Raw genomic sequence first — 24,603 nt, 5'->3', positions numbered from 1 at the left:
CAAGAACTTCAGTTATTTAAGTCCCCTGACCCTTACCACCGTCAGGCAACACAGAAAAAATTATTCCAGAGCAAGAGGTAGTGACTTATTTTGATTCACTTTATGAATAAGTATATTTTATTTACTGCCCACTGTAAACGCTGACAGGATGACACGATCCGGAAGGAGCAATGTGATCATGAAGTTCATGACCTTGACGTGTCTCTTCCAAACTGGTTTGTAAAGACTCTCTTAGCAAGAGTCAAGTGTCATCAATTCCCCAATAGGATGGTCATGTGATAAAACCCTGAACTAGGGTTTGGGGGATCTGGGTCCAATTCTTGGCTCTGCCACATACTTCCAGTGTGACCTTGGCAAGTCAGTTCATTTCTTTGTGCTTTGGTTCATCCCTTCCACACAAGGGGTTGTGAGGAAAAATTAATGGCTGAGAGGCATTTAGGTACTACAGGTATAAGGGCCCCGTAACATGAGAGAACAACATTCAAATCCCAAATCTGCACTTTATTCCCAGGGCAACAGGTGCACAATGAGAACGTCTGTCTCTCAATAAGACTGTTTGGTGCAGCGAGGAAGATGGTAATTGCTGCCTGCAAGGTGGTGGCCAGCATGCCCTGACATACAACTGCAACCAGCAGCACCAGTGTCACACAGCCAATATTCTAATCAGATGAATTAAACAGTTCAAGCCAACAGCACTAAAAGGTTAATCAGCTCTAGGGATAAGATGGGTGGAGGCATGATGCTTCTAAACAGCAGGCACTGTACCTTCAGCCAGAATGGCAAATGCTGCTCTTCCCTCTCCACAGGGGGTTTGCACTCAGAAGGCTGGATCTCCTCACAACACTTGAACAAAATGGGCAACTGCTTTGTTCTTTTATAATACTGAGGAGATGGGGTGGTGGAAGAAAAAGACAAAAACAAAAAAACCCAAGGTCAGCAATCCCCATCCTTCATTAGTCTAACTGCCAGAGTTACTCCTACACTGATTGAGTGTTGCTCAAATGTGTAAATATTAAGAAATGGAAAGGAGGGCTGAACAAAATCTTATGTCCTTTTTGACCCATTTCTCTGGACAGATCATTGGTGCAGCACATGTGCACTCACTCTACTTCCATAGAGTATGCAAATCTACTGGTAGGAAGCTCTTGATTTCAGCATTATGTGAATTACAGTTGTATCAAGGTTCTCTGTAGTAGGTGTTGTGTTCTTGAGAGACAAAGCCGCAATCAGAGCAGTTGTAAAAGGTAAGTACAGAGGGTAGGGTCTCTGAAGGAGTCTCCATTCTTATTGGAAGTGAGGTGTCATGGTCTCTGAAGAAATTAAGTGCAGACCGAATGTAAACTCATAGGGGAAGGAACGGTGTCTTCCGTTATGTGTGGGCAACACCTTGCAAACATGTAAAATACAAATGCATACAAACTATAGATTGTGTCACTTACTCTGATGATATTGTCAGGGGCACGGTTCATATTGAGATTCTTGATTCTCACTGTCAGCTGGTGTGCAGTCTTTGCTGGCAGGAGATACTTGCTGATCAAAGGTTTAGGAAACTCTGTCCCTTCAAAGTGTTTCAGACCCAAAGCTAATAAACTGAAAGGAAAAAAAATTCTGCCAATGATTCAAATCAAAAGAAACTGCAAATGCTCTCAGCTTGTCCTTTACATCTGTTAACATCCCTGGAGTTTCTCAATCTGGTTAGCCACAGCAACACAGAGAAGACAGAGTATGGAATTAAAACAGCCCAATCAACTGCTGAATGCTCAACATGGTTTAATCTAATGAAACAAATTGTTAACGACGCCAACACAGAATTAGACTGGAGACACATTAATAAATCAAGATGGGGAGTATGTTGGTTCAGGAGTGTCTCAATACACTCAGATTTGTCCCTCTGATCACCTTGGAAGTCAGTACACATATTGGCATGGAAAATCCACAAAAGACTAAATCTGTCTGGCCTACTGAACTAATAGCAATTGGTCTACGGCTGGGAACAAAGGGCCAAAGTTGCCATCTGATTGTGCTATTCCAGAATGTCCAGACATCCCATCAGTTGGCTACAGCACCCTACTTTTTCCCCCCCAAGTAAAGATGCCCCATTTTCTTTTTTTTTTAAAACCACACACACTAACATTGAACACCTACTTGTCCTCTGCCTTTGTGAAGATAATCTTGTTCTGGGGGGCTTTGGCCTTCAGGGAGCAAATTGGTAACAGCTCTGGGTACATAAAGACTTTTCTCGTTGCCAGAATCCATGCCACTTGCTTTGGAAGACAGGGGAATTCATTTGCTGTGAAAAAAATCCACGGATAAGCACAAGTTGATGAACCTCACAAGCACAGATGCTTAAATTCTGAAACTCACCATTACTTTATTGTAAAAGCTGTTGTCCCTATAACTCCTGCTGTGAAAGCAGTACAGGCTGAGGTTACTTTTTCCCCCACAACCTTTGGATTTTGGTTTAGAACACAAGAAACTAAAACTAAGAATTTAATCTAGGCCAGCAAAAGTTACTTTTCTTTTTGATTTCCCCACAGAATTGTGTGTGCAATATCTGCTCTGTGGAAGGATGGAGCAGCTCCATTTGACTCTAATCAGTGAATGGCTTTATTTGACTCTAATCTGCCTATCATTTGGCTAAGAGAAAGTCATGACAAAAATTTCCAAAACTATCCATTCAGAATGCTTTTTAATTTTACAATTTCATAGTTCAAGTCCCTAGTCCTGTTAGTAGAACCATCTCAACCAAAAGAAAATGTCTTTGATGCCTCACTCAAACCACTGGAACACATTTTTCCAATCTATTGTTGCTTTCTTGATGGATTTCCAAATCTTGAAACATCTGCAAACATATCATGCGTTCCGGACTACCAAGCTAAGCAATCTTGTACAAATCCCTATGATGTGAGCTTACTGTGTCACATTTTCATGGCTTAAGTAGAAAAAGATAACCAATAATACTGAGGTCATTGCTTAAAGACATGTTAGAAACAATGCTGCAAAATAATGCTAAATTCCATTTCAAATCATAGCAAAAAATCTGGAATCCATCTCATTTGAGGGGAGGGCATCACCAAAAAGGCTATTACTACCCTACAAACCTGCCCCTTCAGCTACATACCACTCTTCTTCACAGTTTTGCGAGGGCTCCAATCAACTTTGACCTGGGCATGAAAGTCTTCAATGAGCTGCAACGCTCCCTTCAAGTTACATGGTTGGAACACTGTTTGAAACTTGGGATGAAACTGCTGACGAAGGAGCATGGAACTGTGAGCAAAGTTACTCAGCTCAGTCTGAAGAGTCAAATACAAAGGAGATAAAGGGACTTGCTTTCAATGTAATAAGTACTCGTGTATGTACAAGTCATTCAGAAAGCAAACTTGCCAGATAGGAGGCAGAGAAAGTTTCAGTTATCATCAAACCTGCTTTTCAGAGATACCGAGCCATGAGACAATTGATTACATTTATTCTGCTCTGAAACTGTAAAGCCCCAGCTCTGCTGTGAGTTATTACTCCCCCATTCCCAAGCAGAACCATTAAAGATCACAGAGCAATCACAGAAATTGTTCTAAGAATGACCTTTTCAAGCTGTTTTTAATCTTTAAAAAAAAAAAAAAAATACAAAACACATGCCAACACAGAACACTGTGTTATTGCCATTACACAGTTACAAACTCGTTCAGTAAGCAGTTGATCAAGCATTAGTATGTAGATGATACTATCATTTGAAACAAATGTTAAGGAAATATTTTCTCAGCTGAATGAAGTCAGATTTTGGTTTTTTTTAAGCTTTGCAGGGCATTCCCACTAACCAACCCACCCTCACAGGGATTTTTTGTACTTCCCTCAGCAAATGCCCACATAGGCTTCAGACAAGTATAGCACAGGCATTAGCTGAACACGCTTCTCTCACCCAAGCCTTCAATTCCAACCTGCAGCAGTCCTGCTAATCCCACCCTAGTCCTCTCTAGAGCAGGGACTGTCTGTAGTGTCAGACTGGATGGAGGTTTGTGTTAAAACTAACCAGAAAGCAAAACTAATTTTCATCTAAACTGGCACTGTTAGTGCACTAGCCCACTGCACTAACTAGGCTCCTCTCCCATGACAGCAAACTCTCTCTCACACAGTGCTGAACCATTTAGCAACGTAAAGGCAGCTGCAGCTACATAACAATGCCTCTCCTTCACTGCTCATTTTGAAAATACACACCAAGTCATCTTGATTAAAGACAATGGCAGCCTTTATTTTTGCGATAGAATTATTGTATTTCTAACTTTAGCTAGATCCTTACCAGAAACATCCTCGTGGTGCTGGCCTCTGAACTCAGACTAGGGTTGGAGCTGGTAAGAAGGTGGATTTGAGTCAGGAGCTGGACATGCTGAAAGAACAGGTCAGGCAGATGAAGCTTTTCCATACACTAAGACAGGGGTCGGCAACGTTTGGCACGCAGCTCGCCAGGGTAAACACCCTAGCAGGCCGGGCCAGTTTATTTACCTGCTGACGCGGCAGGTTCGACCGATCGCGGCCCCCCATTCACCACGGTTCGCCGTCCCGGGCCAATGGGGGCGGCGGGAAGCGGTGCGGGCGAGGGATGTGCTGGCCGCGGCTTCCCGCCGCCCCCATTGGCCCGGGACGGTGAACCGCGGCCAGTGGGGGCCGCGATTGGCCGAACCTGCCGCATCAGCAGGTAAATAAACTGGCCCGGCCCGCTAGGGTGCTTACCCTGGCGAGCCGCGTGCCAAACGTTGCCGACCCCTGCATTAAGACACTATAACATTCTAAAGCACCGACAGGCGGAGCAGGTTATATCTCCTGGGTCTCAAAATGAGTGTTACAATGAGTGTTGGCTACAGACATACTTCAGCTAACAGAGAGCTTGAAAGAATTTTTAGTGCTGACATCTTAAGCAATTACCTTAAAAATACACAAGCACACACTAGTGACAACTACAGTTCAGAGACATTTCCACAGTAAGTGAAACCAGAAGTAAGAAGCTTGATGCAGGAATCACTTGGGGAAATCCTGTAGTTTGCATTTGCAGGAAATTATCCTAGATGATCACAATGGTCCCTTCTGGCCCTAAACATTTATAAATCATTTAAACTAAAACAACATGATAGTTGAGAATATAAATGCACAAAAGTCAGGAAATTCAAAATTAGGGTTCCTAGAGCAATGTGAATGGGTACTCCTAGGAATTCTGCGCACAAAATTTTAAAATTCTGCATATTGTATTTGTCAAAATAACACAATATAATCACACCATTTTCAATTATTTTAGTAATTTATTTCAAAATACCTGTCAGCAAGCATGTCTGACAATACAGACAACAGAAAAGATCCAGGAAATGTTTTTTGACAAATAGATTCCTTACTGGGCATATTAGCATAGCTATATGGCTCCACTGAGCAAGAGGGACAGAGTCTCACACGCACACCCAGCTCTCCCCCCAATCCAGAAATGGGGCAAGCAGGCTCAGCCCAACAGGATGAAAGTGTGGGGATCCAGGTGTGTGGTGAGAGGGTTCAGGTGAAGGTGGTTGGGGCTCCGCAAGAGGATAGGTGTGGGGGGATGGGGCTCAGCACGGGGGTCATAGGGCTTGGTGGGGTGGTGGTCCGGGTGCAGCTGGTTGGGGCTCAGTGGGGTGAGGCTTTGAGTGGGGGTGATCTGGATGCAGGGCAGACAGGAGGGGCAGCTCACCATATAGTGATCCCTTCCCCTGCAGCTGGGGAGAGAGGGAAGCAGGAAGTGGGGCTGGATGTGGAGCTTCCTGCAGTCAGGAGCAGCCCATGCAGGGGAAGAGGAAGCCCTGTTCTCCCCGCAGCCCAGCTAGGACTAGCAGCTGCAGCCCAGCACACGGTAGGAGCCACCAACCAGGGAATCCCCAGCCCTGCGCCTCCCTGGCTCCAGACACACCACAATAGCAAGAGAGACAGACAGCCCACCCCCCCCCACCCCAATCCCCAAGAGAGTGATTTACATCTCCTTTGCTGCTCCCAACACCCAAACCAGACATGTGCCTCCCCCTTCATGTGAATCAGTTTTTCTGCAGGGAAAGCATAATCTGCAGGGGACATTAATTCTGCACTTGCGCAGTTGCACAAAATTCCCCCAAGAGTAAATGGGCTATTACACACAATTTTAGTGTTCTGCATTACTGTTTCATATACCTATGTGAAAGTTATCCCAACACTATAGGAATTCCAGATAAACACATTTACATGAGCCCAACTGGAGTTCCATATCTTGGTTTACTGCTGAAAAATTAAAAGGGTCACATACCACATACGTGAAACCCATGCTTACACGGCATGGCTCTCATAAAACTGTGTGCTTCCACCAATAGAAAGACACAGTTTGCTACTGGGTTTGAACTACTATATCTGGGTCATCAAGAGGACCTTATGCTGATGACCACAATCAGGGGTGCTGCGTCTCTAGTGAATCGTATGCAATTTTCAAGCAAAAAATGTCTCCCAGTCTGACAGCGAACCACTGATAACTGCTTTGACTATGGTATTTCAACCAGTTGTGCACCCACTTTATAGTGATCGATTTCCAGCTAAAAGGATAATATTTTCAGAAAGTCAGAAGGCCACAAAAATAGGGGTTTAGAATTAAATCATTGCTTCAACACAGTCAGATTAAAGCATGACTGCTACAGCTCTCTCACATCTAGTTAAGGAGGATGGCAACCACTTCCCTTGGATGGTTTTAATTCATTCCAGAAAGTGGTACCAGATTGTAGTGCACAGATCTGTTTCACTAATGTTGTGGTACCAGATTCCAGGGTACAAAATGTGTACCTTATTTCAGTAGGCAACTTGCTTGAGTGCTTCCTGTAGCATTGATGGTGTCACCATGCTATGCAGAGGCCTTTGCCCTGCAGTTGACAATGAAGCTGTGATATTTGTGTTTGATAATTACTACATCTCTTACCTGCTGCATTTGCTGATGCAGCCTCTTTCTCTGCCCCATGTCCAAAACTAGGGTCTGAAGTGGCTTCTCAATTTGAGGTTTAGACCTCTCCATCTCCTGTGGCTGCTTGGTCGAAGATTTCTTTATTCTCAGCTGTTCAAGCTGTTCCTTCACAGTCCGGTGCTGTTCATTGAGTAAGTTGGCCAGAGGCTCTTCAAATCTGTTTCAGATCAAGCAGACAGTATTATGCCAAGTCCATGACTTACAGACAACGCTCTTAATGACCTGGTGTATCAAGTAGATTTTACTTAGTTTCTGAAAAGCACAATTAAAATATTAATTACATTTCTATAGCACCTTTCATCTCAAAGTACCCAAAGTATTTTATAAACCTAGTATTTACAAAAATCCCTTCACCTACCCCAGCAATGCTGCCTCTCCTGGAGTGGGACACAGCACCTATTCATTCAACAGCCCAAACCAAAAGTTAATTTCCTGTCCTAAAAGGTTAAGGCAAATCCTGTGTCCTGTTAAAACTGCGAGAATTTAGAGAATCAGAATAGAATTACCTGAGGTAAAGTTTGGCCACCACACCAGGATTAATAATCCTGTTAAGAAAAGTGTCATGGAATCTTTAATGACCACGAGCAGTCAGGGCTTTAGTTTTACATCTGAATGCAGCATCTTCAGAAGCACCGTGCCACTCTAACACCATGTTGGGGTACTGGTTAGTTACAGACTCAGATAAAAGCATTCCCTACTCAGTCACCTGTATCATTTCCTGCACCATTTTATTCAAGTACTCAGATACCACTGTAATGGCCACGGTATAAGAACCTAGATAAGACATTGCTAAAGAGAGATCATTCAAGAACTAGACCAGACCCGACCCAAGCTTGTGGGATTAAACAAGATCACAGTCCAAAGTACTATGGCTGCTGGCTATTACCATCATCAGTCCCAATGAGATCACTTGCAGCTCTCCAATGCTGTTGACACACTTTGTAAATATTAATGAGTGCCCCTGAGTTTTACTCAGCAGGCTATTTTATTACACGTTTGTTCTGCTGCAGCAGAGAAGTGCTGTAAATATTCCTGTCATTGCAAACAGCTTTAAGTGTCAGCCTGCTTATGACAGAGCTCTATAGATAGCCCAATCAACACTCTCCCATCTCTGACCCAACTAGGATCAGCTTCACTTCCACAACAGACCCAGCATGTGCGCTCAAAGCTAGTCACAATCAAGGCCCCTCTAAGACATTTACATTACAAGATACTAAAGGGAAGGAACCATTGGAACAAATAGGTGAAATTTTCCCTCAAAATTACCTCCCTAAAGTAGTCCAGGAACAACATTATGTACAGATAATACCAGGGAAGAAGAAACCAATTAGGAGGAGGACTTACCCTACCTTACCTCAGACAGACTAGGGAAATGAGCATGAAATACCCTTCACAATAAGATTGTAGCTGGTCTAAGATTTCCGCACTCCCCTCCAGTACTGCTCATCCGGAGAGAATGGTGCAGATGCCCAGCAGTCACTTTAGCTCCCTTCCCAAACAGATACAGCTTAGTCTTGAGCTGAGCTGCCCCATAGACAAGGAGACTTTATTCACATTCAGCCCCCCAGGTACTGTTACCATTTCAATAGTAAGCCACTATTTGTCAGAATAAATATTAACTAAGAACAAGAGAAGGATCATGAGATCTGAAGCCGATCAGCTCCACGTCATTGACTAAAATTTAGCCCATGCTAATAGTTATCAAAAAGGCAACAAATGTTGTCCACAGCTGACAGCTGCTTCAGTCCCGTGCCCTTACACAGCTCTGCCAGTCCAACTCTTTCCTGACTAGCAGCACCCATCTGTTCAAGAAGTGATGTGCACTGGGAGATTTGCTAGGCAATGGCCAGTATCGTAGAACCTTAGAGTTACGAACTGACAGGTCAACCACACACCTCATTGGAACTGGAAGTATGCAATCGGGTAGCAGCAGAGACCCCCCACCCCACACACACACAAAAAAAAAAAAAAAAAGGAAATACAGTACAGTACTATGTTAAACGTAAACTACTAAAAAACTAAAGGGAAAGTTGAAAAAAAAGATTTGATAAGGTAAGGAAACGGTTTCTGTGCTTAGTACCAGAGGGGTAGCCATGTTAGTCTGTATCCACAAAAACAACGAGGAGTCACAGGACTCCTCGTTGTTTCTGTGCTGGTTTCATTTAAATTAAGATGATTAAAAGCAGCATTTTTCTTCTGCATAGTAAAGTTTCAATGCTGTAAAGTCAATGTTGAATTGTAAACTTCTAAAAGAACAACCATAATGTTTTGTTCAGCGTTACGAACATTTCGGAGTTACGAACAACCTCCCTTCCCGAGAGTTCGTAACTCTGAGGTTCTACTGTACTTGAGCCCAGCTCCTCAACAGTGCCTTCATATTACCAAGAAAGCTGGAGGTAATAAGTGAGCTCCTCTGGAGGAAGTTAAAAAAGCTGTCACCCTTCAGCTGTGTTGCTAGAATACAATCCAGTCCCTCAATGACCCCTCTGAGATCCACTGCTTTTCCTCCACTAAAAGCCGCTATTATACTCTCCTTCAGGGCATTGCCTCCTTCTTCCTGGCCCCCTCGCTGAGAAGCACTGTCTGTACTGGCTCCCTCCATGATACGTACAAATTGCAGCAAATACATTACTGTATCAGGGAGTCAGAGCAAAAGGGCTATGGACCCCATCGCCATCTGGATGGTATGTATGTGGCTTCCATCTTCTTTCTATTACATCTTATTTGACAGCTGGGTGCCCGGGCACCCTCTGCAGTTTTTATTGAGACCAGACAGTCATACCTAAGCACCTGTGGTGTGTTAAAATTCGGCCGTGACTCTGCAACAGTGTCCTCATCCTCTGGGCCTTCATCCTCCAGGTTGGAGAAACCCATCTCATCCTGGAACTGATAGGAAATAAAGCTCAGCAGTTGTCAGGTATATGAGGCTCTGTCTGAGGTTCAGGGAATTACTTTTAGTACAGAGGGATTTCTGGCTCAGTATAAAATTAATCACAATGGACCTATACTGATGTCATCAGCAGCAGACATGCTCAGCCCCCTTGGGTCTTCACTGGGGTACATGCTTTAGCCTCCTCACAGTTGCACATACATGACAGGACCCCTTGCAGTGAGTTTATGCTAAGACATACAGTAAAGTCCCCTCTCTTTGGCACCTTCAGAGACCCTCTGTCAGTTCCAGGATAGAAAGACTCCCACATATTGTTAAAAGTCTCACTTAGACCTGGTGTACACTACAGAGTTAGGTCGACATAAGGAAGTTTACGTCAACCTAACTCTGCAAGCGTCTACTCTAAAATGCAGCTCCCACCAATGTAACTCGCCCATTACACTGACTTAACTCCACCTCCGCGAAAGGTGTAGCGCTTAGGTTGATGTAGTTAGGTCGATGCTGCGTCAGTGTATATATTGCATTGCGTACATCAACAGTTGCTGCCTTTCAGAAGCCTGACAGTTAAATCGGTGCAAGCGTTCCTAGAGAGGACACGCAACACTGACACAAGGAGTGCAGTGTGGACATGCAAAAACTATTTAATTACTGCGGTGGCTGTATGTTGACATAACTAAGGTTGACTTTAATTATGTAGTATAGACTTGCCCTTACTGTCTCAAACAGCTCCTCCATCAGTTCATTTACTTCTTTCTCTGTAAGAGACAAGATAGGGTGCATGAAGAAACAGCTAGTGATCCAGTAAGAAAAATTTTAGCAATTTGCAGGATTTCCTTTTCAGAAGATGACAAACCCTTGCAAACTTTCCAACACAAGTGGGAAGAAAGGGGATCCTCTCATATACTTTTACATTTTCTCTTTGTGCTGGGGATCAGCCCTGAAGCATCCAAGTACAGCCTGCCTCTCAGCCACTCAATCCTAATCCCCTGTGTATGCCAGAATGGCTTCACCTCCTTGATCTGTGATTTAAGAGATCAGCTTCCCGCAACTGTGGTCACAAGGTTTTCATCCAAATTCAGGCTGCTATTTCTCCCCACATGCTCTCTGCACGACTAATGTTGCAGCTCTGACCCCACTTCACAGCTGAAGGCCTGAGCAACACAGTAAAGTCCTTCAATGCAACCCTATCTAACCTCCTTAACGCCCACACCAGACCCACAGAGTATCTTGGCTAGAGTCTCATTTTGTCTAAAACAGAACTAAGTCGCTGTACCTGATGGCAATGCTGGACCACTGGCCAGATCCATTCATGCATTTATGGGGAGTCATTACTTCACCAGCTCCTCTGTATAGTTAACAGCATGGGGGAGCGGGGGGTGGTTCAGTTTTTTTTTTTTTTAATTAGCCATGCTTTGCAAAACCTTTGCAACAAACACTGAAGTTTTCAATTTGGATCAACAATTCTAACAGAAGCAGTGCTGAAGGAGCTGAGCTTAGGTTATCGCAGTACTTACTGGTGATTCTCACAGCACGATCATTCCTGAAGTCTTCTGTGTCTGGTTCATCCAGATCTTCCAGGAAGTTATACTCAGGGTCATCATCATCATCTGCCTCATCTAACAAGATAAATGTTTGAAACATATTTTTTCATAAATCAAACTGTAAGGGAGACCGTGCTAATGGCAACCTGGGGAGAAACACTGGGCTTACTGGCTATCCTGCCAGACAGAGGCAGGACTTGAGTTAGTATTAGTTAACAGGGTCCCAGTTTGCTCAACTGCTGTGGTAGTAATAACAAAACTATCTTCCTTTCAATCTGCACTTGTAGCATCCTCATTTCTTTCCCTAGTATTTTAACCATTCCTGTTTAGTAAGGACAGACTGATTCTCCACTAGCTGTAATTTGTGTCATCTAAATTTGCAGAAAGTGAGTGTATAATGCCACTATTCTAATCGGTGTGTTTTACACCCACTGTGCACAGGTGTAAGTGATGACAAGAGGCAAGACAGAGAATCAACCTCTGAATTATTTTGTTTCTTATAAGAGCATAAACCATGATGGTAAATACAACATGGTGCCCCTCACGTAAAAACACCACATTGATAAATAAACTCAAGGTATACCCTATACTGCACTTTGAAGTTAGACACTACTACAACAAGAAATAGGTCCAACTGTATTTTCTTATCTGACAAACAAATCCAAGCTCCAGGTTCTCACTGGATAAGTCATTTTAAGATTTCCTCCTGCCCATCCTGGGGCTTTACTCTTCCATTTAAGTCAATGGGATTTACTCATATAATGTTGTGGAAATGGCAAATGTCATTCTGCAATGTATTAACAGGAATGTCATATGCAAGATACAAGAGGTAATTGTTTCACTCTACTCAGCAATGAGGCCTCAGCTATAATACTGTGTGCAGTTTTGGGCCCCACACTTTAAGGAAGATGTGGACATTGGAAAGAGTCCAGGAGAGCAACAAAAATGGTAAGATGTTTAGAAAACACGATCCATGAAGAAGGTATTTTCATGCTACTACTTCTAAAAGAGGTCAACGCATGTCCCAGTCAGTACCCAGCCCAGGCAAGCTAATGATCCAACCAGCAGACTAAATTCAGGGATGCATCCTGGGTATATGGCACCTAAGGCACATTATGCTAAGAAGATGATTCCAGCAATGATTCCAGCCTCTCCTAACATTAGCCTGCTTCAGTAGCCCTTGTTAAATTCAGTTTGCAAACGAAACTAAAACCAAAGCAGTTATATTAGTCCTTATAACAGGTTCAATATCTATTCACCTTTCTCAAATGCTCTGTTGAATGAAAGGTTCAACCGCATCAGGAAATTCCTCTTTTCTTGTAAGAGGTTCAAGATGTTATCTTAAAGCCTCAGCATTCCAGGGAGTTGTGGGACTTTACACACACACCTCAGACATGCTTTGTTTTCAGTCTTCGACTTGACTCACCAAGATACTCATATGATGCATGAGGATCAGAGGGTAAACGGTCTCAGAAGCATTACAGCAATTTGTCACAGGTGAGACACTAGGAAGCCAGCATAATCAAATAAAAGTAACACAAAAGAGAAAGGCAGCACTGACATTAAGCCAACAGCTGGCTTCATCCTGGTAGTTATGAAAGCTGTCTTGTGGAAAGTTTCAGCAATGGTGGAGGTTGAAATGTTAAATACTTCACTCCAGTTTCAGGAATCAGGTTATGTGAACAGCAGCTTCCAAGTTTTGTTTTAATTTCTATTATTAAACATTTATATTATATATTTGCATTCAAATGATCAATCAGGATTAGAGACCAATTGTACTAAGCACTGTGCAAACACACATTAAGTCAATGTTCCTTCTCTGAAGGGCTTACAATCTAATGAGAAAGGTAGAACAAAGTGCAGGAAAGGAAGCCAGAAAAGAAGAAGAAAAGAAGAAGAAATCTCCAAAATATCTGACACAAGAGCATCCACTGTGTTAGTAGCCATTAAAAGATCTCCGTGTAAGCAGACTCAGCCAGCCAAAACTTCTCATCTCTAGATCCATTACTAAAGCTCATATTACTGTAGTATCTAGATGCTGATACAAACAGTGTGTTGGAGCATGGGGAAGAAAATATAAAACAATAAAAACAGCAGAGCTGGCTAAGCAGGACACTGGAGTATTTATAGTGCAGTTGAAATGCACAACATCCTCATTATTACTCATGGGCAGCAGTTAGCATATATACTAGTATACGAGTCAATGCATGTTTAGCCTTGAAGAGAAGATTGAGCCTAGAACCAATACAACATAGACATGTGGAAGGTTAGCAAAGCTGTTGGAATGCAGAACATATTCATGTTACTAACCAACCTAATGGCTGTACATGAGACTGCCTGGTATAGACAGGAAGAGAAAGCTTTAAGCTTCCCACAGAACTCCTAATCAAGGTCAGAGATGAAAATGTCCCCACCAATACCACTAAATAACCAGGTATTGCTGCGTACCCTCACTCTCCACATCATCATTCATGAGTCCCCCAAGCCATCTTTTCCAGTCTTCATCATCTGCAGTATTTGGGTCATACATGTCTGGTGTGATATCTGGGGCACGGAGCTCAGCCTCCAATTGACCAAGAGGAACATCCTTCAAGGGTCTCTTTGATCGGGTGCGGAAAGCAATGAGGCTATCATCCAAAGACTGAAACATGGAGAGAAAGCACAATGAAATCACAGCCTCCCCATTACTCTTCTAATTTCTTTGATGTCAGGCATTTCAGTGCAGCCAAAAAACCAACAACAAACCTGACACCAGAAAAATCTGATTCTTGACACAAAAAGATTCATGTTACTTTGTTGTTCCCTCCAAGGGTAACATTTAATTAATCTGTAGTTATTACACTAACATCACTTATAAATATCTTTTCAACATGCACCTCATTCAAACCTATTGCCTTAAGAGCTTTCTTCCCCTTCAATATTTTACTCCTTAGCAGTTGGTTTATCCTGTTCATCCCCACTGCTCAGTTATCATCACAACAGCTCCTTTCCAAGACAGGAGCAGGACAGAACAACTTCTACTATAGTCTGTATTATTGCAGCTCCATAGATTCACTGAAATACAATCATTAACCCACAACACCAGCCTCTTAGGTCTCTTGCTCCCAATTTTACAGTCTACTGCTTCCCTGCTGAGCCACAGTGTCACCTAAAGGGAGCAATTTACACGATCAGCTTAAATTTGGCAAATGTTACATTTTGTAAAAACAAGATTTATAAAATATAACAAAAAGAGAAACATTTCAATTTAAAAATTCCAAACACTTTAGAAAGAAACATCTCCTGCAATGTTTTAATACCTGAGCAATATAGCACAAAGAATGCATATGTGAAACAGATGGAACTGATTTTCATAATCCGAGCTGAGAGAAATGCAGAGTGTGAACAAAGGGCATAATTAAGGAAAATTAATTGATTTGTATAATTCTCTCACTTTTAAGCATCTTAAAGTGTTAGCAATGTGCTTGATTGCAAAATTAAGTTGACAGCGTGTAGAGGGACTCAGCAGACAGGTTTTAGACAGTACAGCTCAAACAACCACCTTCCATCAACAACAATACTGTTATACTTGCACCACAGTGTCATTTTTGTAGTATCCCTAATCACATTACCTGGTAGGAATCCATGCACACTGGGCTGGAGGCCAGTTCCTCATCCACAGCATGCAGCTTCTCCATAAAAGTGCTATCCCCGCTCTGTTTCGGTTTAGGTGGTGGTGGAGGTCCCATGGGAACCACTTCAGCACTAATATGCCTAATAAGGGGTGCAGACAGCTTCTCCACCTAATCAAAAGAAGTTCTTCATGTTAAAAATATTTTATTTAAGTCAGTCTCTCGAGGGCAGGGATTGTCTTTTTTCTGTTTGTATAATGCCTTGCACAATCAGGTGCTACTGCAATACAAAATAAAACATGGCATCACAGGGGGAAATGGACTCTCCTGATTCTGGTAGACTTGATTTTTAGCAAGCATAGTGGTGAGAATGTAACTATTGAGAGCTCTGCAGGAGCGGAGAAAATTTCAAAGATTTCAGTCTAATCAGTTCCCAAAATTATCAGCTCTAGAAGCATTTTAACTATATGAGATTAAATTGGTGATAGGAGACAATGGCAGGGAGAAAGGGAGGGAGAGAAAAATCAGTACATTCACCATGTTGCCTCTGATCCTATACACTGTGCCATAGGTAAAGGGTTAATAATTGCTTCTGAAGAGAAAAGATAAGCAGCACCATATCCTTCCTGTTTACTGCAAGGAGCATCATTAAAAACAGAAAAACTAGGCTATTTGGGGAGGGTGGGGGGTTATGTTGAGGGGTATGTGAATGTGGGGTTCCAGGAAGACCTAACTTCTAGAAAATACAGGCTCAAGAAACAGAATAGAAAGTTTTCACTCTTTAGAAGCCAGGGAAAGCCAGACTCACTCTTGCACATAGCACACAGCATTATCTGTTCTCATGATCACATATTCCCAACCTACAGTTGCATATGAGGGAATCAGACAAAATGAAGCTGTTAAAACCATGTTCCTTGCAGATCTCTTGAACAGATCCTCCCCCCTTTTTTTTAATCCCTCCAATAACTCTCTTCCTTAAAACAAATCAAATGTAAGCTTCTTGTCCTAATCTTCACAGCCCTTTCCAACTCTTTGCCTTTCTACTTATCCATTATATATCTCTTATCACATCACCCACCTCCCCCATTCACATTCCTCCACCCATAATACCATCTTTTGCAGCCCACAGTCACCACAAACATTTTGGTACTTTTTTCCACACTACTCCTTATTCATGGAGACTCGCCCTGTGCTGATGCATAAGGTCGCTAATGTCTCTTTCAAATCTCTCCAAGACCCATATCTGTCTCGATGCCTATAAGAAATCATCCAATGTTTAATGACTCAGCTGAGGTGCAGTAGGTGAAATTAAGTACATGTATGTAACTAGAAATTTTTATATTATATATATATAAATAAAAAAACTGCGTATATTTTAACTGTCTCTCTCTCTCCGATTCTTTGTAAACTGCTATTCATAGACTATAAGCTCTTTGGGCATGGTTGTATCCACCTCTTTGTATAGCACTCATAACAATAGGACAGAGTCAAATCAGCACCTGAGTGCTACCATAATATAAATGTTAACAATAAACATTTATTATGGATTTCTCACTGGTGACTTATAATGAAAGACTGAAGCTATTTCAGGAAGTACTAGAGCTTTGATGTTAACTGTACCTCAGATAGGGTTGCTCCCTCTTCATCTGTCTCTATCATATCTGATGATTGCCTTGTCCTAGATCGCTTTGCTCCCCGAGGAGAAGAGGCAGTGCTCTCCACATCACTTTCCAACAAGCTCTATAGAAGAAAAGCAAAGCAAAACACAGTCAAGTAATTTTGCAATCACTAACGTACCCTTTTTCAACTAATATCTCATTCCAGTGATTTTCTTTTAACATAATGAAGTCGAAGTCTCAGTATACTATGAAGGAAAGAATGAACCAAAATCAGTAGGATAATCTTTCAGGGAGGACACCAAGGGATGAACCTTAGAAAAAGGTTGGAGGAGTGAGGTTCTGGAACAGCCTCCCAACAGGAGTTGTTGGGGCACACACCTTTAATTAGTTTTAAGGGATCTGGATAAATGTACATGTGGTATTGTATGACGGGGTTGTTTGTGATGGTAGTAGGTAGGGCTCAGCACTCCTGAGGGTCCCTTCTGGTTTCTATCAATCTGTCTGATGTTCCTAAAAAGCTCATGCCTTCGGGGGTGCAGCTGTTCACCTGCAAGAGTTAGGAAGGGATTCCCCACCCAGTATATTCTGGGTTGGTTTGTCTGTCTGCTTCCTGTGAAGCATCAGAGATGGCCACAGCTGGAGATATGACATTGGACGGGGTGGGACAGTGCTCTGAGGTAGTACTAAGAATTCTGTCTCTCAGATGCTTGCCTGGTTGGTTCTTGCTCACAGGATCTGATTGCTGTATGTGGGGTCAGGAGCAAATTTTCTCCCAGGTCAGACTGACAGGAACCTCGGGGTTTTTTTTGCCTTCCTCTACCACATGGGCTGCGAGTCACTTGCCAGGATTACCTGGGTATATCTCACGTATTCATTGGTGTGCCTCAGTCCCTCCTAGTCTCTGCCTGTGGGATGTAATAATTCAGACTCCTGAGGGCTAGAATATCTTGATTCAATTTCTGTTGTGGGATTTAGTGTGCAGGTGCTGGGTGGCATTGGTTGTCTGTGATATACAGGAAGTCAGACTGGATGACCTGGTGGTCCCTTCTGGCCTTAAATTCTACGACTCTATTAACCAGACTCTTCTACATCCCAGGGCAGTGCCCTAACCACTGGGTTAGGGCATAATTCTCGCTCTAAGGCCCAGTGAATATTTAAACATTTTATGCAAACTAGAAAAGCTTCAACAGGAGAGACAGAGACCATCCCCAGAATAACTCATGCCCCAACGATTAGGCACTCACCCAAGACATGAAAAACCTGGGTTCAAGCTGCAGAATGGGGATTTGAACCGAGGTCTCCCACATCCTGGATGAGGGCTCTAACCAGTGAGCTATTGGATTAAAAGGAGGGTGGGGGGAGGGAGGGAGAGAAACAACCTCTGACTCATTTTGTGCAGGACCTAATCCAGTAGGTGTGCTCTAAGGCAGCCTCTGAGCACACATACCAGATTGGACCTGTAGGAACCATAGGTGGGGGAACACACAGTTTGAAGAGTCTGCTAGGACCTAGGTGTGAGCTAGGCGCCAAGGCATCAGGATTTAGGTGGCTGTGCACATATCCCCTGGCAGATTTTTAGGTACCTAGGGACTTTATCAGCAGCAACTCAGCCACCTACGGAATTAGACAGCAGCTGATTTTGAATATCTATATTTTGGATTTGGGTGCCTAAAGTGGCTGTTCGGCACTTAAATCCCTTTGTGGATATAATCAGATGTGTTTAGCCATATTTACCTCTTCAGCAGTCTCATCCTCATCCTCATCCTCAGGCTGGTATTCCTCATCAGATGAATCATCTTCTTCAAGGGGAATGTCCACAAACTGAGGAGGCTGCAGTGAAACCAAGGGAAGTATAAGAACTTTACAGGTTTAAGCTAAAAGTTTTACGGTTTCAAATGCCCATACCACAGGACATGTGTGGAGAAGCTCAGAGAAGGAGTCAAGATAAGGAGAGAGGCTCCAGAGGATGTGGAACTGTATCCAAGTAAGTCTTGTGGAATGGGTGGATTCAGAGGTGCAAGGACAGGCCCAATTTACAATATTAAAAAGCCACTGAATGAGCTCACAGCATCTCATATTGCACATACCTAGTCTATGAAACCACATGCTTCTAGCACTGATACCCTTGTCAGCCTATTGTTTGTACACTCACTTGTTGCATCATATCTAAAATTAGACTGTCAACTCTCTGAGATAGGCAGTGCCCAGCCCTCAGTGGGGTCTCTGGGCAGTACCACAATACACATAATAAACCACGGAAGAGGAAAACAAGCTAAAAGTCAGGAGAAGGGACAATCAGAGAGAAACAAAAGGCCAAAGATGTGAGCCCAAGGTGAATCAGATGAGTATATTCACTGGAGGTTTTTGTGTAAGGATGCAAATCTGCTTGCAACAGACTCTGCAGACAGAGGAAACAGCACAGATTCACCTTTCAGTTGCTAACCTTGATCTCATTAGCCTTCTTAATTGGAGAAATATTCCATGCAGGGATTACCTAATGGAAATAAAACTATTATTAATAATCCGTGTAACATCAGATTTCATAGTGTTAAAACAAAGGACCATCTGTGTTTTGTGATCCTATTTCCCCAATTACCCAAGTAACATCTGACCTTAAAATATAAGCTTTCTAAACCGCTCAGCAGATCTGGGCGTCAGGCAACAACTCCCTCCTATATTAGATCCTCTAAGTTCACTTTGTGCACTTTACCCACTCCAACTCTGATCTGGTACATTTCTGTTCATCTCTAAGGAATCCCTATTTTCTTTATTTAAGATCACTACAAATATGGGCACATGCACACACTTCACCTTGTAAAATTTTTTAGGTTTAGGAATAGTTCACAGAAAGCATCCTCGGTCTACAGTTCCTACTGCCCCAGAGGTCAGTAAAGCATCTTCTATCCTTTCCCAAACCAATGGGAAAAAATGCAAATGACATACTCACCACTCCTTTCTCCACAACTTCCTTCAGTTTAGAGCGAGTCATTTTTGGCTCCTAAAAAAGAGTTAAAAAGAAAGCAAACTCTTAGCTATAACATTTTTCACCAGTCTCTCTTTATGGAAAATGTCTTTGTTTCTTGTTGCTAAGTACACCACCTGTCTGACATGGTGGGCATGACATCTCTGCACTAAACTCTATACCTGATGATTCTGTTTAGCAGTTAGGTTCCAACAGAGCAGTTAGTGTCTCAAACTGCCTAAACATATTGCAATACAAGTTCTCCCATGATCCTACCTTTCGCCTCTTCTCTCCCCACATCAGATCACTAGCAAGATTCAACAGTCAGAGCAGCGTCTGAAGGTACCATGCAAATGGATAGATAGCAATGGGGGGAAAAGCTGGTTACTCACAAACATGGGCATGTCTTCTGTCTCACTGATGGCTGCTTTCATCATGGCAACCACATGCTCATTTGTGATCACTTCCTGCAGGAACATAAAAATTGGCTTCAAGTCTCCTTTTTTATTTTTGTTGTGAAAAAGAATCAGACCTCAGCTCAAAATAATCTTGGAAATGTGGTGGGAGGTGGAAAGAGGACAAGAAAATATTAAGTGCTCCTCTTATGATAAAGTGCAGGGCCTGCATTACATGCAAAGATTCTGTAGAATGAACCTATCAAACTTTCTAATGCTATTAGGAGGGACAACAGTGCAATCTATACACACATCAGCTCTGTTCTTCTCACAATGTAAAATCCCAAATTTGCTGGTTTTAAGAACATGAGAAAAGCTACTGTGGGGCAGCACTGGAGAATTTGCATCTTAAAACATACATTCACACATGTAAGACTGAGAGTATGGTATCTATTCCACTGCTCCAGGGCAAGTTTAATGCTACAACATTTCAGAGCACACTGATTACTAGAGAAGAGATACAAAAAAACAAAACTGAAAAACAAAGTAGAGCTTATAGAAAGTAAAAATTGAGGAGATAAGACGAGATCAGAGACTCTGGCTCCTGAATCCAAATATTGTAACTAAATTGCCAGCATGGGGCACTCTGGGAAGGAAATGACCACATCAGCGCCAGGCTGTAGAGGAAGGTAAACTTATTGCATTCTGACATTTACATAGTAATAACTAGTGAATCTGCCTGAAACAGAAACAGTGGCAGTCACTTGTCACTATAGAGAGGGGGAGGGATAGCTCAGTGGTTTGAGCATTGGCCTGCTAAACCCAGGGTTGTGAGTTCAATCCTTGGGGGGGCCACTTGGGGATCTGGGGCAAAATCAGTACTTGGTCCTGCTAGTGAAGGCAGGGGGCTGGACTCGATGACCTTTCAAGGTCCCTTCCAGTTCTAGGAGATGGGATATTTCCATTAATTTTAATTTTTTTATTTTTAGAGAGAATGGACAAAGGACAAATTCCTGTGACCATCAGGCATGGAACATTATTGGAATGCAAAGAAAAGCTTAAAATAAACAGTATAAATTATTATTTTGAAAACAGCATTGGTGTTCCCTAGGCTCAGTTCAGGGATGACTGGAATCTGACAACAAGTGCTTCACTACAGAATTAGCTGGCTCAAGTTTTCCACTAGGTAGCTACAGGGATGTGGATTTTCTCTCCACTACAATTCATTCCCATGTGGAAATTGTGTGATAGGATAAAAATATTTTAAAAATCAGTAGGTGGCCTTTGTCACTAAGTACACTACATTTCCATTAACAGTCCCACCACAATTCCTGAAGACCTTTACCAAGAAACCCAGTCCTCTCAGAAAATATGAGGTTTGTACATTCCCAGTTTATGTCCTCTCATCCCATCTTAATAGCTCGTGCCTTTGTCCTGGACATCTCAGGTGTGGTACAACCAGTTGCAAAAGATCAGGCCACAGGAAGTAAAAGATTAACATCTGCTAATGACAATGTAAGTGACCGCGTTCTGGATCAATTCCACCTATAACAATAGATAGCTCTAGCTTTACTAGTCTGTGAATCATTACTGTGTTTACCCGGTTTATGAAATCCTGTGCAATCCTATAGGCTAACCTCAGCCTAGCCAGCATTTTCCCAGGAAGATACACAGGGTCTATTCCTTTTTTTAGTACTGACATACATCTCCACTCCACCCCACTCACATGGAGGATATTTCGCACATTGACGACGGTCAAGTTGTGCTGTTTCGCTCCATCTTCTAAGGTGCGATCAAGCATGTCATCTAGTTTGATGTCACAAGCCAAGGACGCCTCCTCTTCTTGGCCTCTCTCTTCACGTTTACGTTTGGTTGCCTTCCTCCTCTTCTTCCTTCTCTCACCTTCCTCTAAATCTTGCTCCTCTGCAGATTACCAATAAACGATTCAGTTTCAAAATACAAGACTCAACCTCCCACTCAGGCAGTGGGACTCTCCAGAAGATAGAATGCAGCAGACTTAACAGGTCTCATCTGCTTTCCACCTACTGATCATGAATAGGAACCATGAGTCACTAAAACATTGGTATTTTGACCTGCTCCTATGCATGTTATAACTAGTGCAGGAGATCGGGGGGGGGGGGGGGGGAAGGGGGTCAAACTCACTCTTCGGGAGAAAGATGGATTCCATCTTTAGTTACAGTATGTGGGTGGAACATAATTTTATAACCACATGCAACCCAAATCCACACCAGACTCAGACAGACAAGAGTGCACTGATCCTTCACAACCACAAGAGCTAAGAACACATTTTTCAAATGGAAGACTCAGATATTGAAAAATCTGAACTTATCACAGAGGCCACAAATACATTAAGCTAAGTATTTGACATCTATGCTCTAGCAACTTCACAGAGCTGCCATACTAGCCACCTTCCCTCCTCCTGAAGGAGTTGCCATGAAGCAACCATGCAGTCAGGCTGTAAATCAGGAAAATCCTGGAAGCCAGCTCCAGTGGGCAGGGGTGAAAGTGAGCCAGTACGGGCAGGTACTCAATACCAGTATGAACCCGCACCAGCCCATACTCAGACCACATTAAAGCGCTGCTGCGGCAGCACTTTCATGTCCCTGCCCCATTTGCCTCCCCTGTCAGCAGCCCTGCCGGCAGGGTCCGTACCGGCAGGGCCGCCGGCAGGGTCCGTACCGGCAGCGCTTTAAGGACAGTCCTTTGCCGCGGCAGCACTTTAACGTTCCTGCACCCCCACCCCAGTTGGCAGGGAGCGCAGCAACGTTAAAGTGGTGCCGTGGCAAAAGGCCCTGCAGCACTTTAATGTCCCTGCCCCATTGGCCCTCCCTTCCCCGCAGCCTCTGAGAGGCGGGACGGGGGGGACAAAGGGAGCAGTTGCCCTGGGGCCAGCGATTTAAAAGGGCCTGGGGCTCTGGATGCTGCTGCCGCTAGCGCAGCAGCGGCGTCCGGAGCCCCAGGCCTTTTAAATCAACACGGGAGCCCCGGATGGCGCGGGCCAGGCAGCCTGAAAGGGCTGGTTGGGGGATGCTGACCCACAGCCCCGCCCCTTCCGCCCAAGGCCCCGTCCTTTCCGGGGGCCAGAGCCGCCCCCCAGGCCTATACCAGTAAGTGGCCTACCTTACTTTCACCCCTGCCAGTGGGTTAGAAAACTTATCAGACTTAACATGCTTCTCAAGCCTAAATGTATTGCTGACTCAGGAGAAGAGAAGAGCAGCATCCAAGCTCTTCTCTTAGGAGACCAGTGTTTAGGCAATAAGTGAGACGACCACTGCAGGGATCAACTCTAGTTTGTTTCAGAACATGCTCCTCACTGGGCCCCTAAGGCTTAGTCAGCTACTGAATTACAGTGCAGAAGTTTAATATTTCATTCAAAATGGCTGAACCCAAAGGCTGGATTCCTACCCCCGTTTTGTGCTTCTGTGTCACCATGTCACAGGTTCTCCTCTTGCAAGACACTTACCCAGTGGAATAAACAGCCCAACGTCCTCAGTTTCCTCATCAGTCTGCTGCAGCTGCTCCCCTGTTTTGGTGTTTTTCAACGCCTTGATCGTGGCAGGAGCTTTAATCGGCAGCAGCAAGGAACTTTTCACTCGGGCCACTTGTTTTGGAGAGTGGCTGTCAGATGGATGGGGGTGTCTCTGCAAAATTACTTCTACCCCTGTATGCAATTTAGGAGATTTCCCTGCAAACAGCATAAATTAGGGTCATTTTGTTTAAGGTGCTTCTCCCCAGTTAGCTTTTCCTCTTTTGCACAAACCTATGATCCAAATACAGTAGGGATTCCACAAACCCTACAACAATATAGGTCTCATGGGTTCACTATTCAAAGCTTGTGAACTTCAGAAAAATGGGTCACCTAGGCTTCTGATGCTGCCTCATCACTTCTACCAGTCATTTAAAAAAGTAGACACCCATATAGATTCAAGGACTGGAAGGGACCTTGAGAGGTCATCAAGTCCAGTCCCCTGCCCGCATGGCAGGACCAAATACTGTCTAGACCATCCCTGATAGACATTTATCTAACCTACTCTTAAATATCTCCAGAGATGGAGATTCCACAACCTCCCTAGGCAATTTATTCCAGTGTTTAACCACCCTGACAGTTAGGAACTTTTTCCTAATGTCCAATCTAGACCTCCCTTGCTGCAGTTTAAACCCATTGCTTCTTGTTCTATCCTTAGAGGCTAAGGTGAACAAGTTTTCTCCCTCCTCCTTATGACACCCTTTTAGATACCTGAAAACTGCTATCATGTCCCCTCTCAGTCTTCTCTTTTCCAAACTAAACAAACCCAATTCTTTCAGCCTTCCTTCATAGGTCATGTTCTCAAGACCTTTAATCATTCTTGTTGGTCTTCTCTGGACCCTCTCCAATTTCTCCACATCTTTCTTGAAATGTGGTGCCCAGAACTGGACACAATACTCCAGCTGAGGCCTAACCAGAGCAAAGTAGAGCGGAAGAATGACTTTGTGTCTTGCTCACAACACACCTGTTAATACATCCCAGAATCACGTTTGCTTTTTTTGCAACAGCATCACACTGTTGACTCATTTAGCTTGTGGTCCACTATAACCCCTAGAT

The 24,603-nt window shown here is 43.3% G+C and overlaps 1 protein-coding gene across 3 annotated transcripts in view; it reads right to left on the bottom strand.

The window, feature by feature from the left end:
* The window catches only part of LOC128826831 (GON-4-like protein), a 53,795-nt gene that overhangs the window by 25,452 nt on the left and 3,740 nt on the right, over positions 1-24,603 (bottom strand). For 2 of the 3 annotated variants that reach the window (XM_054010332.1, XM_054010333.1), the window contains exons 3-20: positions 23,485-23,706; positions 21,727-21,923; positions 19,998-20,072; positions 19,591-19,641; positions 19,087-19,137; positions 18,378-18,473; positions 16,645-16,764; positions 15,025-15,195; positions 13,862-14,054; positions 11,387-11,488; positions 10,587-10,627; positions 9,765-9,868; positions 6,941-7,139; positions 4,292-4,378; positions 3,122-3,293; positions 2,146-2,290; positions 1,440-1,590; positions 766-882 (exon numbers count right to left, since the gene is read on the bottom strand). In XM_054010332.1, coding sequence (XP_053866307.1) covers positions 766-882; positions 1,440-1,590; positions 2,146-2,290; positions 3,122-3,293; positions 4,292-4,378; positions 6,941-7,139; positions 9,765-9,868; positions 10,587-10,627; positions 11,387-11,488; positions 13,862-14,054; positions 15,025-15,195; positions 16,645-16,764; positions 18,378-18,473; positions 19,087-19,137; positions 19,591-19,641; positions 19,998-20,072; positions 21,727-21,923; positions 23,485-23,706 — 2,294 coding nt within the window. Of the gene's footprint in view, positions 1-765; positions 883-1,439; positions 1,591-2,145; positions 2,291-3,121; positions 3,294-4,291; positions 4,379-6,940; positions 7,140-9,764; positions 9,869-10,586; positions 10,628-11,386; positions 11,489-12,672; positions 13,034-13,861; positions 14,055-15,024; positions 15,196-16,644; positions 16,765-18,377; positions 18,474-19,086; positions 19,138-19,590; positions 19,642-19,997; positions 20,073-21,726; positions 21,924-23,484; positions 23,707-24,603 lie in introns of those variants that run through there. The other variant, XM_054010334.1, reaches the window with a different exon arrangement.

Source organism: Malaclemys terrapin, chromosome 21 (assembly GCF_027887155.1).
Source record: "Malaclemys terrapin pileata isolate rMalTer1 chromosome 21, rMalTer1.hap1, whole genome shotgun sequence".
NCBI lineage: Eukaryota > Metazoa > Chordata > Testudines > Emydidae > Malaclemys > Malaclemys terrapin.
The sequence above is the reverse complement of the archived record's forward strand: the minus strand, read 5'-3'. Positions and strand labels throughout refer to the sequence as shown.